The sequence below is a fragment of the Lepidochelys kempii genome, chromosome 11 (assembly GCF_965140265.1).
Source record: "Lepidochelys kempii isolate rLepKem1 chromosome 11, rLepKem1.hap2, whole genome shotgun sequence".
In the NCBI taxonomy this organism is placed as follows: Eukaryota; Metazoa; Chordata; order Testudines; family Cheloniidae; genus Lepidochelys; species Lepidochelys kempii.
Genome location: NC_133266.1, coordinates 56,562,158 through 56,577,307, shown reverse-complemented (window position 1 = coordinate 56,577,307; position 15,150 = coordinate 56,562,158). Strand labels below are relative to the sequence as shown.

The window sequence follows — 15,150 nt, the reverse complement described above, 5'->3', positions numbered from 1 at the left end:
GTCATACGCCAGCCCTGGCTTGCGCTCCTAACAAAGACGTGGCTGACTGCCTGGCACTCATTTTGGCTACCATGATGCCTTTTTCTCCTTCCAGTTCAATGATGCCTTTCAACTTCGTTTGTTTTAAAAAAGACAATTTAAGCAGGACACATCTCTGCGATGGCTCCAATATGGGCAGTATTAACTCTTACAGTAAACCCTTGAGTAACAATATAGGAACAGAGGATGGGTACAATGAAAATGATTCCGATTCTGAAACATTTTGACTTTGGTATTCAAAGCTTTTTCTTAATTGCATTTGGAGTTGTTTTGTTTTTTTTAAAAAAAAGCTTGAATCCCACATTATATTTTTAAAGTATTATTATTGACCAAAACTTCCAGAATTGGGCATTGAAAGGATTAGTAAAATTAAAAATAATCTAGTCTTTAATATAGAAGTTAGGGATTTTCATTTGAATGAATTCACATTTATGTTCTGTAGCTTCAAGTTTCACGGTGTTTTCTTTAGGCCCCAAGTGCTCCTGTGAAAGTTTCTAGCTCTTTTTTTAAGTAGAAAAAGAGAAAATGCCTTTTTCTTTATGACAGCACAAATGAACAGGGAACTGTTGTATAAAATATTCATATGCCCTAGCTGTATAGTTGGTACACAGATGGCTTTCCAATGTGGCTTTCTTAGATTCCAAGAAAGAACCCCAACCCTCTCCTCCTTGTTGTCTATTTCCTAGTTAATACAGGTTCTGTTGGGTAGATAATAGTTCGTTACACAAACCAAAGGTAAAGTTGTGCATCTTTTTAAAGTACTGCCTGTATTACCTTCTCTAAGGGAAAAAAACATTTTACACTCTGCATGTATTAAGCACTTAAATATACAGAAGGCACTTTTTAAAGATCTTAGATACAGCACACAATTAGAATACTGATATAAAAATTTAAGGCCAAATCCTGCTTTTGTCTCTCATACCAATATTTCACCACTTACATCAGTGGAATTACTTGTGTGAAGTCAGCATGAGTCAGCCGTTGATTTGCTTTTTCAGTTCAGCACAAACATATATGGTTTATTTGCACTACAGAACTAGGATCATTAGGAGCTTCTGTTACCTGAGCAATTAACCACAAATCTGGTATCAGAAAAAAAAATAAGTTGTTGATTGTGATGCATCTAAATTTTGTTGCCAATTTAAACTGATATTTTTCATTTTCTTTTCTAAACTTATATAGCTTGTTTTTACCAGGAACATTATCAGGGTTTAAAATACTTTTGCCAATATTTGGGTTAAAATGAATAGAGCAAAGGTAAATACAGAGCAAGTGAAAGCATTACATCAAAAGTGGACATACCAAACAAACGCCAGTAAATTTGAAAGCATATTATGGAAAGGGAATCATGATGTACTAGAACAGCCGATTGATACCAGCTTGCTTAAGCAACATCAACATTGTGAATATATCTACTCCTTCTGCCAAAGCTTCTAGGTCAAATGGACCCCGTTCCTCGTCTGGAACAGATGCACAAAAGGAAGACTGAGCCTTTAAAAAATAAACATAAACTACCATGAACTAACCAGCTCTATACCATGAGGACCAAAATGCTTCAGTATTTAAATGGAAGATTTTAATTTTTTTCAGAATGCAAGTGACAGAATGAAGTAATTTTTCTAAACAATAAAAATGTAAACTTTTTGAGTAATGAATAGTCTGGAGTGTATTTTACATTTTATGACACAAATTTCTAGCTGACAGCTTGGCGTTTTTAACTGATGATGTGTTGACCACAGTTTATTTTTTTCCAGACTAGAGAGAATGTTCATATACTTTTAATGTAAATGTGTTTATATTTATTCGAAATGAAATCAATGCCCAGGAAAAATAACTATGGCTTGTTCTCCTTTTTTGTGAATCTTATTTGGCATAACACAAAATGAAACGTGAATATAAGCCAAGCCTGTTGGCCTGAGTGGGGAGGATGGTGGGAGTGTGTAGCGTGGCCACATGGGTTCAAAACTAACCTCAGGTCCTTACTCATATGTAATGTGAAGATGAAACAACCAGCCTCTGTTCATAAGGGGTGGAGAGTGAATTTGTGCATTGCACCACTCAAGCACCCTTTATCAGACAGATTAGAGCATAGGAAAAACTCACAACTTCCTAGCAGGGAAAGGGGGCATCATAACACAGCTAAGGTATGTGGCACAGGGAGGATAGAGGAGATGTACTGTGGCTTGGAGTAAAGAAATTTGTGGAAACTACCTATGATTCCCACTCAGGCTGTTAGCAGGCTTAAGTCTATGCTGGAAGGATGGGAGGTGTCTCCTCAGTAAACACTTTAGGCAGGGCAAAGGAAAAAATAGTTTTGTTTTGTTTTTTTAATTGACAATTCTGACAGTATTCTATATAATCAATGTCAACATTTGCTAAAATTTGTTGACAGGTTCCCATTCTTCATGAGGGGAAAAAGAAACATTTTAAGTATGTAATTCTTAGTGATACTTTTAATGCATATATGGGTATCTAGTAGTATACATAATACATTACCTGTATTTTGCCCTGCTAAAATTAAATGATTGTAAAATGTCTCTATGAATATTATGAAATAGAAAATTTCAAATCTTAAAGTTAAAAAAAATCTCAAGGGGTACTCCCTTTAAAGATTCACATTTCTCTTTTTCTATGTTTTTCTGCAGTGGAAATCCCAAGCACCTGAACCATGGGCTTTCCCCTCTTACATTAGTACTGTATGACTATTTTGATTTTTTTAATTGCTAAAGAGCAATAAATAACTACTTTACTTAAAGCACTGAAAATAAGGGGAGAGACCAGCATGGAAAGAGTGGTGGGTTCTTTGGTGTCTGTTTAGAAGTGAATGGAAATCCCACATTTTGCTTTTTGTTGTTTCTAAATAGAACGAACACTTAAAGTTTCATTTCCTATGGGTTTTTTTCATTAGAAGGAGAAAAGGGTCACAATTACCATAGAAATGCAGAGGTAATAGTCACAGTGGTCATTAAAAAAAGTCAGCATTTCCTATTAGCTACCACACAGTGATAGCTAAGATACCAGTATTTTAGTAGGAAGTAATTGTGGTATCTGTGTGGTATTTGTCAATAAAATGCTGACTTTATGATGACCCATTATATGTAACATTATAGAACTCTAGATGATTATTGAATTTCTTTGATCATTCTGTGGTTCAAATCCAAAACCCATTGAATTCAGCAGAATAAGCTTCCTACTGAATTCAATGGATTTTGGATTGAGTACAATCTACAAATAGCTAAAGTTTATATCTGGTATTGTGTCTACTTTAAAACAAAGACAAAGGAACCAAATCTAAATTTTCTCATTGACTACAAACTGGCCATCCAGTTGTATTGGTGATTTCAAGTATGCTATATTACAGGTATCATAGGAAAGATATCACATACGCTTTGTTGGTTACCCTCTTAAGGGCACTGGGAAAGTCCATGTTTTGAGCATGGTACTCTTAGGAGAAAAAAATGTACAGTATGGGTTAGATTTTCAAAAGTGCTCAGCTTTGGTTTAATTCTGCTCTTGTTGAAGTCAATAGGAACAGAGTTAGGTAAAATGTTGAACACTTTTGAAACTCCCACCCCCATATTTTTATTAGTACAATAATTTGTACACACTTATAGAAATAAATTTGTGATTTAGGACTTGCTCTTGCAAACATTTAAACATAACTTTATTCTTGTAATAGTCAGTCCCACTGAGTTAATGGAACTATTCACAGGAGTAAAGTTACTTATGTGCATAAATGTTACAGGATGAGGCACTTCAGCCCTGATGCTGCGAGTTATAATGTTGTTATATGGGCTACCTCTGCGCCTGTCCACAACATGGGGCTCTGTGTGAATGCACTGGTCTGTTCCTATGGTTCTGTGCGAAGGATCAGGGTTTTAGTTTATATTTGAACCATAGTTGTAGGTGGACTTCATTTCAGGAATAGTTCCCAAGTCTCTATCATAAATACCAAAAGTTACAATCTTCAAATTGCCTAAAATCTTCCATGATTCTACATTGAAATAGCTATGGGAATTCAGTTTATCATTACTAAAAGGGCACCGTAGTATGTTTGGTACTTTTTTATGCAGTAAACAGCTGCCAGATTTATTATTAAATTAGAACAAATACATAAAATGGATTATTATCCTTTGTAATGTTGAGAAACTTGATCATGTATCCGTTAGGATGAATTAACGACTTTGTGATTTTTTTTGTCATGTAAGAAACTTTAGAGTGCCTTTTTATATTTGTGTATTCTGGAAGTGTTTTGTGAAACTTATCTTTTGTTTATTTCATTTGAGTGTTATCAAAGCAATATAATACCAGTAAATTTTCATTTCAAGCCTTTTTGGAAAGTATGAAGTAGTTTTTTTTCTTTTTGTATATTCTACCTGCGTTGAAATGAAAATTAATCTGCTAAATTTCTATAGGAAATTATGTATAATTTTTGCAGTGCTGAAAAGGCTTTCTTATTACACAAAAAGTAAACCATAGGTCAGTGTTTATAGGGCAGGACGTTTTAAAATAGTGACAATCTGAGAGTGTGCATAAAATGTAATTCTATGCGTTTCTTATGCAGTGATCTACATATTAAAAGCCAATAACCTTATGTTTTGTAGTTTCATCTTATTTTATGCTTTAGCATGTGCAATATATCTTTACAAACCATGGTGATACAAATCTGGTGCCAGTGTTATATTTTGGATAACATATTTGTCATAAACAATATAAAATATTGTTTGATGGTTTTGGTGGGGTTTTGTCTGTAATGTTTTCTTATGTAAATTGGAGTTTAATGACTTCAGTAAATGTCATGACTGTACAAAATGAGGAAAAAAAATACTTATTCCAGTGAATGACTTGGAATCCAATCTGAATCTGTTCAAGCACAGCTTAGTATCTTTTTCAACTACTGAATGCTGTATTAATGTAATGAAGTACTCTGACTGTAAACTACTATTGAAATGCATTCAGATGGTTATTTTTACAAATAAAAATGGTACAAATATTGTTGCAAAACTGAGTAATATATTTTTATCAAAAACGTGAAATTACACTAGAAAAATGTTTTAAGCAGTATTGCAGAAAAAAGATGGATAATGTAGGTTGAACCGTCTATACTTCATTTTATATTTCTAAATTTTCTCTTATGCATTGACTATCTCAATTGGCTCAAGAAATGGACTATGATAGTATTAACATGGGTTATACTTTATATAAAGTAGCAGAACTATTGTATAAGTAATTTTGTTCAGATACGTATTTGGATGTCACCTTGAATGATTTTTTTTTTCAAAATTAAGTAGCCGCAAAAAAAATTGACTTTCACTAAAACTGTATCGCTGTATCCTTAGAGACTAGCCAGTACTAAAATAAAGTCAACAATACAATTACCTATTTTAATATTATAAACCTATACGTTCCTCTTTGTAGCAAAAAGGGTTAATATCCATAAAAATGAGCTGCATAACTAGGTATTCAGCTAACTTTTATGGGGGAAGAAAGATACAGGGTTAAATTCCAGCTCTACCTGTAGTAACCTGCAGCATGCATTACTAGAATTCTACCCACGTGAAGAGATTAAAATACTGTAGATACTGTTGAGGAAAAATGGGAAGAAGGCAGAGCACTGTACTACTATGCATATGTCAGTATCTGTAGCAAAGAAGCCACTGCACACAGTAATGTGCATTAGGTTTTTCTGAGATCCTTGTAGTCTGATATGAAGTCCACATGTCCCCTGAAATGTTTTATTTTGTCACAAAGGTGCAGACTTCAATTTTTAAGTAACTTAGATTACTGCCTGATAGCAAAGCAGTATCGTGGTTTTACTATAGTTCCTCTTATTTCCTGAGACCACACTCTATTCTTTTGGAGTTTGTAAATAATTTATACCATGGCAGATGCTTGGGGTTATAATTCCTCCCAACATGAGGATGTCACATCATCACATAGAAGGGTCTTGGGTATCTCTCAGTCTTGAGCTGTTGTCTGATTCTCGGTCTAAGATAGAGACTGTTGTCCTTAGAAGACCCTGTTGCAGAAGAGAAGAAAGAACATGCCTCAAAGACCCAAAGCTCCCCTAGCTGTACATGAGGCACTTGACAACCTGTGGGGACTCACTCTCACATGCAACAGGAGAGCCATCCTTTAGAGACATCCATTATAACTGGCTGCATAAGGGAACCAGAGCCAAGTCCAGGTTAGGAGGAGGGCCAGACTTCATTTCAGTCAGATCATTCTCCCTGGCATCCAGGGGCAGTTCAGACTTGGAAGAGGTAACTAGGGAGGAGTCTTCCCTAAGGAAGTCTTGTAAACATAGGAATACTTGTAACAAACTCCTCCTAAGATTCTTCATTTAGTGCCACAGCTGCCCAGCTGAATGACTACACACAAACCCCAATAGCCCTCCTCCACAGCAGCAGCTTTACCCCTTCTCCCCTGACCCCCAAACCCTTAGATAAGAAAAGTGTAGAATAGCGGTCCTGAGAATCTGCTTTGTGGCACCTCCTGAACCTGCAGAGTGGTTGGGAGCCTGAGAGAAAATGCCACTATGCCTCCTTTTGGTAGGTTTTTTTTTTTTTTTTTTTTTTTTTAGAATGTAACATGCCAGCCCCTCTGGAAAAGGCCAAGTGTCAGTGTTCTGTCTCCACCTGTTTGCTGGGAGAAACTATGACCCAAGTGTCTGGATTGATAGAGAAGTCCTTGAAAATAAACACCAGGTAAGGAAAATATCACTTTGTGGATCTTCTGCTCAAGTTATCTTTTGTATTACACATTGGTATGACATCTCTACCAAGGAGGAAGCTTTGGTTTTGTTTTGTTTTTTCCTTCATAGAGTTTTGAGCACTTTTCAAGTAAAATGCCCCATTGTATTTTGGAAAAAACTCAAGTATTTTCTGTTCGGTCACTTATGTTTTTGAAAGATCTGATGTCTTCCTCAAATCCAAATGCACCCTCAGAAACGCAAGCTACTCATTTTATCTATTATTTTCACAGCTACCTTCAAGATCCTAAACAGTCCTTTGCTCCCTGCTCTGTATATCTTACAGAATGGCTTGGAAAACCAGCCAGTGCCTACTGGCAGAGTTTCTTCCTTGTTTTTTTTTCTCCTGGGACATTTGGGCCCCTTGCCCAAGTGGCAGGTGGTTCTGTTCACTGTTCTCCCCTCAGCTCTGCATGAGTCCTAGGAGTCTGTATTGCTGTTGAACCCCATGGGCCCTAGGGTTGCCAACTTTCTAATCCCACAAAACCAAACACCGTTCCCCTACCCCTTCCTGAGGCCCCTTCCCTGAGGCCCAATACTCAATTGCTCTTGCTCAGCCCTTGCTCAATACATTCCCCCTCCTTCAGTGGCTCCCTCTCCCCCACCCTCACTCACTTTCACTGGGGTAGGGGGTTGGGGTGTGGGAGGGGGTGAGGTCTCTAGCTGGGGGTGGCGGCTCTGGGATGGGGCCAGAAATGAGAGGTTCAGGGTGCAGGAAGGGGCTCCAGGCTGGGGCAAGGGGTTAGGGCTCAAGCTGGGGGTGCAGGATCCAGGCTGGGGGACAGGGCAGAGGGGTTCAGGGTGTGGGAGGGGGCTGCGGGTTGAGGCAGGGGATTAGGGTTCAGGGGCATGAGGGCTCTGTCTGGGGGTGTAGGCTGCGGGGTGGAGCCAGGGATGAGGGGCTGGGGAGGAGGGCTCAGGGCTGGGCCAGGGAGTTGGGGCACGGGGTTACCTCTGGTGGCTCCCGGTCAGTGGCGCTAAGGCAGGCTTTGGGCCTGTCCTGACTCTGTGCTGTGCCCCAGAAGTGGCCAGCAGGTCTGGTTCCTAGGTGGAGACATGTCAGGCTTCTTGCCCGCAGGCACCACCCTGCAGCTCCCATTGGCTACGGTTCCCGGCCAATGGGAGTGCGGAGCTGGTGCTCGGCGCCCCCTGGTCCCCCTGTCTAGGAGCCGGACCTGCCGCCCGCTTCTGGGGCGCAGTGCGGTGCCAGGACAGGTAGGGACTAGCCTGCCTTCGTGCCACAGCACCGCCCACGGGACCTTTAACGGGCCGGTGGGCAGTGCTGACCGGAACCGCCAGGGTCCCTTTTCGACCAGCCGTTCCGGTTGAAAACTGGACACCTGGCACCCCTCCCAGGCCCCCACCTCAGCAGCGAGGCTGGGGGGGAGCAGAACGACTGCGCTGGTGCGGGGCCGCTGTGAGGTGGCGGCCAGGCAGTCGAGTGGGAAGAGGGGCATGCCCCGGCGGCGAGGCGGGGCTGCCCATGCCCCATGCAAAGGAGGCAGGCTGCTGCAGTGCCAGAGCAGCTCAACGGGCACCGGGAGGAGACACCAGCTCCCAGGCTCCCTGCGGTTCTTCTGAGCCGCCCACTGCCCTACCGCTTTCCCACGCCATCATGGCCGGTCGGGCAAGTCCCTCTTTCCTGCACGGTGACCTACCCAACATGGCAGACGCGTGTCGCCGACTGTAGTTTCCGAACGTAATGGACCCGCCCTTTTTGAACTCCGAGCCCGACCTTCCCAACATGGCCGACGGGCCCCTTCTCGGTCCTGACCTTTCCAACATGGCCGACGGGTTCCTCCACGCTCTGACCTTTCCATCATGGCGGAGCTCTTCCCAGTTTTTTGCGCCGGCCACGCCCTGAGTCCTTCGCCTCCTCGGGAGGCTAGCTCTGCCCCCTCCCTCGGTGAGCGGCGTGTGGAGCCGGTGGCGCTGGCGGGCGACGGGGGCTCGCTCGGCGGGGGCGATGGGCAGGAGTCCCGGGGTGGCGGCCGCGCTGTTCTACGGGGCGGTGGCGGCGCTGGTGCTGCTGGGGGTGCGGGACGTGCTGTTCGTGTACGAGGAGAACCGGTGCAGCATGACCTACATGTACGAGTACCCCGAGTACCTGGTGAGTGCGGGGCTCCCTGGCCGCGGGGCCGGCCACTTCTCCGGGGGCGCCCGCCCGCCCTGCTCCCCGGGGCGGCCGCCCCCCGCGCTGGGTGTAAGCGGGGCCAGACCCGCCTTTGGCGTGTCCCTCGCAAACCGGCTTCTCCGGTCCCCGCCCGGGGCGTTTCTCAGCACCGGCTGCTCTGCTTAGTCCAAACGTCCCTGCCTGGGATCCATTAGCTGAGGGGCCATTCGCTCCTCTGGCCTGACCCTCCTGTCTAGGGTGACTGGACAGCAAGTGTGAAAAATCGGGACAGGTGGGGGGGTAATAGGAGCTTATATAAGAAAGAAGACCCCAAAATTGGGACTGTCCCTATAAAATCGGTTCATCTGGTCACCCTAGTCCTGTCTCCCACAGGCCACTGAATCCTCCCTGGCTGCACGCCCGGCAGCCAGGCCAGTAACCTGGGGGTGCCTCTAAGGTGTTAGCCTCCTGTGCCACGAGCTTAGCCTGGCTTGTGGTTCGACAATGCTTGGCGTTCACACCCCGCACTATGTTCACAGAAAAACTAACATCAAGAAAGCAGTTGCATGACTGTTAGAGGGATGCTTTTCTGTAATCAACTGACTCCTTGTAATTCTAGTTTTGAATAGAACGCCATTTGAATGGTGTGTCATGCAATTTAAAACAAATCCACTTTAAATTGCAGCTGCTAGTAGTATACCTTATATAATCGCTCTTTAGCAAGGGAAAAACTGACTTTTCGGGGGATGTTTGTGAAAGTAATGCTGCAGAGAGTGCTGTCTCAAATGCACCAAGTAAACAAACAGAAAAGAGTGCTTTTTCTGCTAACTTTCAGTTATAAGCAGGTTAGTTGCTACTTGTAGCAATGCTAAGGACAACATTTTCAGACAAATGAAATTCCACCTCTCTATTTGTGAGTGGCAGATGAACCTTGAAGGTTTTACAAAGCAAAAATTTAGGGCCAGATATGATCTCACTATGTTTCTTAAAAGCTTATGATAGATTTCTTATACTATTATCCTATTCATATCTAATGCATTTCCCATTTCTATATAAATATGAAATAACAAATAGTATTTAAAAGAGTAAAGTACTCAACTTCAGAGAGAAATATTTTCCATTAGTAATTATTAACTATATATGTCTATACTATCTGTGCATCACTTCCCAGGAGAAGGACTTTGCCACTGTCGAGAATAGATTGGTGTGCACTGAGCTATCTCTCTCAATTTATTACAATAAGAACCAGATTCGTGCCAACCTGACCAAGACACAGATGATGGCCTTTCATCCAGCAGGATCTTATTAAAGGGAAAAAGGCAAAATACCACATTTATTGTGAACACAGAAAGAATCATAGTAAGCAGTTAGTTATAGCTATAACATTCCATTCAATCTCATATTTATTCACACATTCATTCATACACACACACACACACACACCCACCCACACACAGGTTCTGCAAGGTTGTTATCATAGTTACCAGCCTTAGAGTTGCTCATGCCAAGCCACTGGCCAGGTGGCCTGGACATGAGGAGGGAGCAGGGCCTTGTCAGATGCTCATCTGATGCTCCTGGAAGTTGGTTTGCAGAATCAGACCCCAAAGTTCTCACTTTCTAGAGTCCATTTTTATAGGAATTTCTTCCTATGCCAGTCTATGGGAATTGCTTCATCATGCTGTTGAATCAATCAGCAGATAGCACATTCCTGATGGCTCCGTGCTGCTAGATGTTATCTTGTTCTTTGGTTCTCCCATCCTTGAGGCTGTTGGGTGGATTCCAGTCTGCCCTCCGGGGGGTCGGGGGGGTCCTCTGGTTATTTCCACTTGACGCCTTCTTCAGCCGATGGACACTGGGTTCTTAGGCTGGCACCTCCCTGATCATTCAGTTATTATCCACACCAAGCATCCATCCACATATATCCTCTATCTCTATTTTAATCACAATTGTTAACAAAGCAAGATGAATACAACAAAAGGGCGGGGAGTCTCTGGGTGCTGTTTCTGTTGTTACAGAGTATTGTTTTGAGTCTCTCTTTAATATGGTCCAACATAATCCCCCTTTTGACACTAAGATTTATAATCGTCAGTTTCACTTTCTATGTAGCCTATTCAAGAGAAGGTACTGTGAGGCAATTTGAGTTTGTGACTCCAGTTCATCCCACATACGTGATCCTAGTGATGTATCTTTACTACAAGGTTCTGGGGCAACAGGCAAGGTGAGGCACACCCGCTTTTGCGGAGTCCATTCAGTACAACCTCTGGTGTCCAATAGGTTCCCTCCCTCCCCAGCCCACTGGCTCGAGGTCCATGGTAGCCAGAAGGATCCCATGTGTAATATGGGGAGTGGGCTAACCTTCAATACCTTTGCCTCCAGGGACTGTTGGTGTGCAATTTTGACAACAATTTCTCCCATTAACAAGTCTGGTTTTACAATACTGGAAACGTATTGCATCCATTCATATTGATAAGTGTCAAACAATGATCTCTTTCTTCATTTTAACAAATGCATCAAACCCTTAATATTTCCCAATATGACCCAGAACATTTCGTGTTCCAAAGTAGCTAGGGCAAGTATCTGCATTTCAGTGCATCCCATAGCTATGGCTGTGTAGTTTCCTATTTCTAATTTTTTTTTTTTTTTTTTTAATGTATAAGCCATGTGGTAGTATTAAGCCATTTCCAAAGATTCCATCGGGCTTTTAGGTTACCCAGACCAATTTGGACCAAGTCTACATTGGCATGTACTTGTTTTTGTATCAGGCTGTCCTGTAGCTGGGACAGAGAGCTTAATTTATTTTTAATTACCTGCAGGTCTTTAGTATATTTTTTTTAAACACACAACTGTACTAGCAACAAGACAAAACATAGAACACAAAACACAATTTCTATTGTGACAGTAGATTCATGGTATTGGGTTGCTCTTCAGCTGGCATCAGCTTTTCCTGATTTTCTGAAAGACAAAAAGAACATGTTTCTACCCCTTTTGGGGTAGCAGATTATTGCTTAAAATATTTCTTTTACAAATACCCTTGCTGACTGCAGGCAAAACAGGAATTGCCCCCACATTTTCCTGTTCTTGTTCTATAGGCAGGCCAGGTTTCAATGGCTTTTATCTTTTAAGGGTTATGGGGAAATTATCCCACTGTTTAGTCATTAAATCCCTGAGGTGGGGTACCTCAGTTTTCCTTCTTATACAGCAGATCAATTTTATAATGTTTTTCCTGCTGTGTTAAGCTTTAAGTTTATTTACAGGTAATAGCTGAGAAGCATCATTACCATACAACCTTAAAGGGTTTTCCCAAAAATCATACACACTATACGTTGTTACAGGGGTACTTATTATCATTAAATTTATTAAAACTATCTTGTTATCCCATGCCTTTTATTTAGACAATTTGTTTGCTAACTAGGTATGTCCTTTATCTGCAGCTCCTTTGTGCTGCTAGTTCTTTCCTTCCTTTATCATTTAGATAATTTGCATTTTCATAGGCGCTTCCTGCTTTTGGATTTAAAGCGATCAGCAGCTCAGAGACTCTATCTTAAAAGGGACACAATCAACTTTCACCAGAGTTTTGATTACTTTTAACTTCTGCTTCCAAAACACACAGCAATCTGAAAAAGAAAACCCAACTTATTCTGGCTCCCTTTGGAGCCCTAATAGCATTTTAATTAAGTAGCATGGTATGTTTGCATTTCTTTTGCCCCTTCTACAATATACCTTGCACATGTTCTGGGGCAAATGCGCATTCCTTCCACAGTTTAACTTAACTATTTCTTTTTTTTTTTTTTTTTTCTTACAGAGTTTTCATGTACCTTTATATTACTCAGAGCCATTTTAAGACTCAGTGTTTCTAACATTGCTTCTTTTTGTTTTGTGCACCTCACCCCTGCTGTTGCTTCAGAGGGGCACTGTGTTTTTTAGATTTCTTATTATTTCTTTTCTACAGCTCTCATCTGCTATTTTGTTACAAAACCAAATGAAAACCAACCAGCCAAACAAAAAGAAACCAGAAATTTTTTTTCTCATTTTGACTACCCTGCTGCAGCCACAACTTAATAACATTTTAAATTTTGTAAAGCATTGAGTTACCTTTTAAGGGTTAAATGCCAAATCCCAAAGCCAAACAACACTAATTACCTGTGTCTAGCAAAAAGGTCTGTCAGTTTTGCAACTTTGAATTTAAAGAGTCAAATGGATTTTTAGTGGCATTATTTAAAACAAAAACAAAACCAATTGGTCCTAGAACTTTACATATTTACACACACACAGATAGATACATACACATTTTCTTTTCCTTAACATCCCTTCCACACTGCTCTATTTTTTACGTCTTACATTCCCTTTATACATTTGAGACAGTTAAGTCCCAATAGAACCCTCTTGTGTTCTTTTAGCAAATTTGACTAAATTGTCCAGTCAAATGATTTTAATCAGATAGTTCATTTTTGCCTGGCTAATTTACAGACATTCCTTTGGAAAAGGGCCCATTTTTCCTTCAGAATGGCTGCAAAGAAACCAAGAATACTCTTTCTCTAACACTTTTCCTTTTTAACATTTTCACAAAGTTTAGCTGCTTAATTCCCTCCAGCCTCTGCAGAGTTAACTTTTTAACTCTCTTTTCTCTTTGTAATTATGCCTGGGGGTGCCCTACATAGGACCTTCTCCCCCTTTACCTGCGTCCCTCCAGCCTCTGCAGAGTTAACTTTTTCACTCTTTTTGTATTCCTGGAGTGCCTCTTTCACTATTTTCAGCTGGCTTTGGGTATTTGTAGCCAGCACCTTCCAATTGTCTGCTCCCTTTTCCGTTTGTGCCTTTTCCTCTTTACATGAAGACAAGAATCCTTACATGCCTCCCACAACAACCAAATTGCTGCTGCATCTCTTTTGGCAGCACTAGAAGGTTTGTATATGAGGATATACTGAGCCAGTCTATCCTCTAGGTCCGAAATAGTGCAGACATCAGCTAGGGCTTGTTTAGTCCAAGGACTGTGCCCAAATTTTTGAAGGATTTGTTTAAAAGGTGTAATTTCTTTAACAAAAGGTGAGGTTGGAGTTCCTTCTGACTCCATTCCTCCCTCTGGTACTGGCTTACCCTGTTTTCTTTTAAACATCTTAACATGGATATTTCAATCTCTTTTCAGAGTAACAGCCGTTTTAGTCTGTATTCGCAAAAAGAAAAGGAGTACTTGTGGCACCTTAGAGACAAACCAATTTATTGAGCACAAGCTTTCGTGAGCTACAGCTCACTTCATCGGATGAATACTGTGGAAAATACAGAAGATGTTTGTTTTTATACACACAAATCATGAAAAAATGGGTGTTTATCACTACAAAAGGTTTTCTCTCCCCCCACCCCACTCTTCTGCTGGTAATAGCTTATGTAAAGTGATCACTCTCCTTACAATGTGTATGATAATCAAGGTGGGCCATTTCCAGGCAAATCCAGGGTTTAACAAGAACGTCTGAGGAAGCGGGGGTTAGGAAAACAAGGGGAAATAGGTTACCTTGCATAAACAAGGTGATCACTTTAGATAAGCTATTACCAGCAGGAGAGTGGGGTGGGAGGAGGTATTGTTTCATGGTCTCTGTGTATATAATGTCTTCTGCAGTTTCCACAGTATGCATCCGATGAAGTGAGCTGTAGCTCACGAAAGCTTATGCTCAAATAAATTGGTTAGTCACAAGTACTCCTTTTCTTTTTGCGAATACAGACTAACACGGCTGTTACTCTGAAAGGGGAAATATGTTACCTTGCATAATGACTTAGCCACTCCTAATCTCTATCCAAGCCTAAGTTAATTGTATCCAATTTGCAAATGAATTCCAATTCAGCAGTCTCTCGTTGGAGTCTGTTTTCGAAGTTTTTTTGTTGAACCATAGTCACTTTGAGATCAGAAATCGAGTGACCAGAGAGATTGAAGTGTTTTCCGACTGGTTTTTGAATGTTATAATTCTTGACATCTGATTTGTGTCCATTAATTCTTTTACATAGAGACTGTCCAGTTTGCCCAATGTACATGGCAGAGGGGCATTACTGGCACATGATGGCATATATCACATTGGTAGATGTGCAGGTGAACGAGCCTCTGATAGTGTGGCTGATGTTATTAGGCCCTGTGATGGTGTCCCCTGAATAGATATGTGGGCACAGTTGGCAACGGGCTTTGTTGCAAGGATAGGTTCCTGGGTTAGTGGTTCTGTTGTGTGGTATGTGGTTGCTGGTGAGTATTTGCTTCAGGTTGGGG

At 41.4% G+C, this 15,150-nt stretch overlaps 2 protein-coding genes and 1 long non-coding RNA gene across 16 annotated transcripts in view; 2 read left to right on the top strand and 1 right to left on the bottom strand.

Annotated features, from left to right (window-relative positions):
• ANKRD44 (ankyrin repeat domain 44) overlaps window positions 1-5,022 on the top strand; it is a 215,684-nt gene extending 210,662 nt beyond the window's left edge. For 4 of the 7 annotated variants that reach the window (XM_073306275.1, XM_073306269.1, XM_073306268.1 and 1 more), the window contains one exon: window positions 1-5,022. In XM_073306275.1, the coding sequence (XP_073162376.1) occupies window positions 1-266 (266 nt within the window). In that variant the 3' untranslated portion in view covers window positions 267-5,022. The other 3 variants (XM_073306276.1, XM_073306272.1, XM_073306270.1) reach the window with 1 other exon arrangement.
• Window positions 1-9,197, bottom strand: part of LOC140895769 (uncharacterized) — a 45,191-nt gene extending 35,994 nt beyond the window's left edge. Inside the window, exons 1-2 of the long non-coding RNA XR_012154348.1 lie at window positions 8,449-9,197; window positions 5,920-6,058 (exon numbers count right to left, since the gene is read on the bottom strand). This is a non-coding gene — a long non-coding RNA (uncharacterized lncRNA). The remainder of the gene's footprint in view (window positions 1-5,919; window positions 6,059-8,448) is intronic.
• The window catches only part of PGAP1 (post-GPI attachment to proteins inositol deacylase 1), a 79,690-nt gene continuing 73,140 nt past the window's right edge, over window positions 8,601-15,150 (top strand). For 5 of the 8 annotated variants that reach the window (XR_012154346.1, XR_012154345.1, XM_073306278.1 and 2 more), the window contains exon 1: window positions 8,603-8,900. Coding sequence is in view for 6 of the 8 variants with exons in the window: in XM_073306278.1 (XP_073162379.1) it covers window positions 8,757-8,900 (144 nt within the window). In the remaining 2 variants the exon portion in view is untranslated. Of the gene's footprint in view, window positions 8,901-15,150 lie in introns of all 8 variants that reach the window. The other 3 variants (XM_073306281.1, XM_073306283.1, XM_073306280.1) reach the window with 2 other exon arrangements.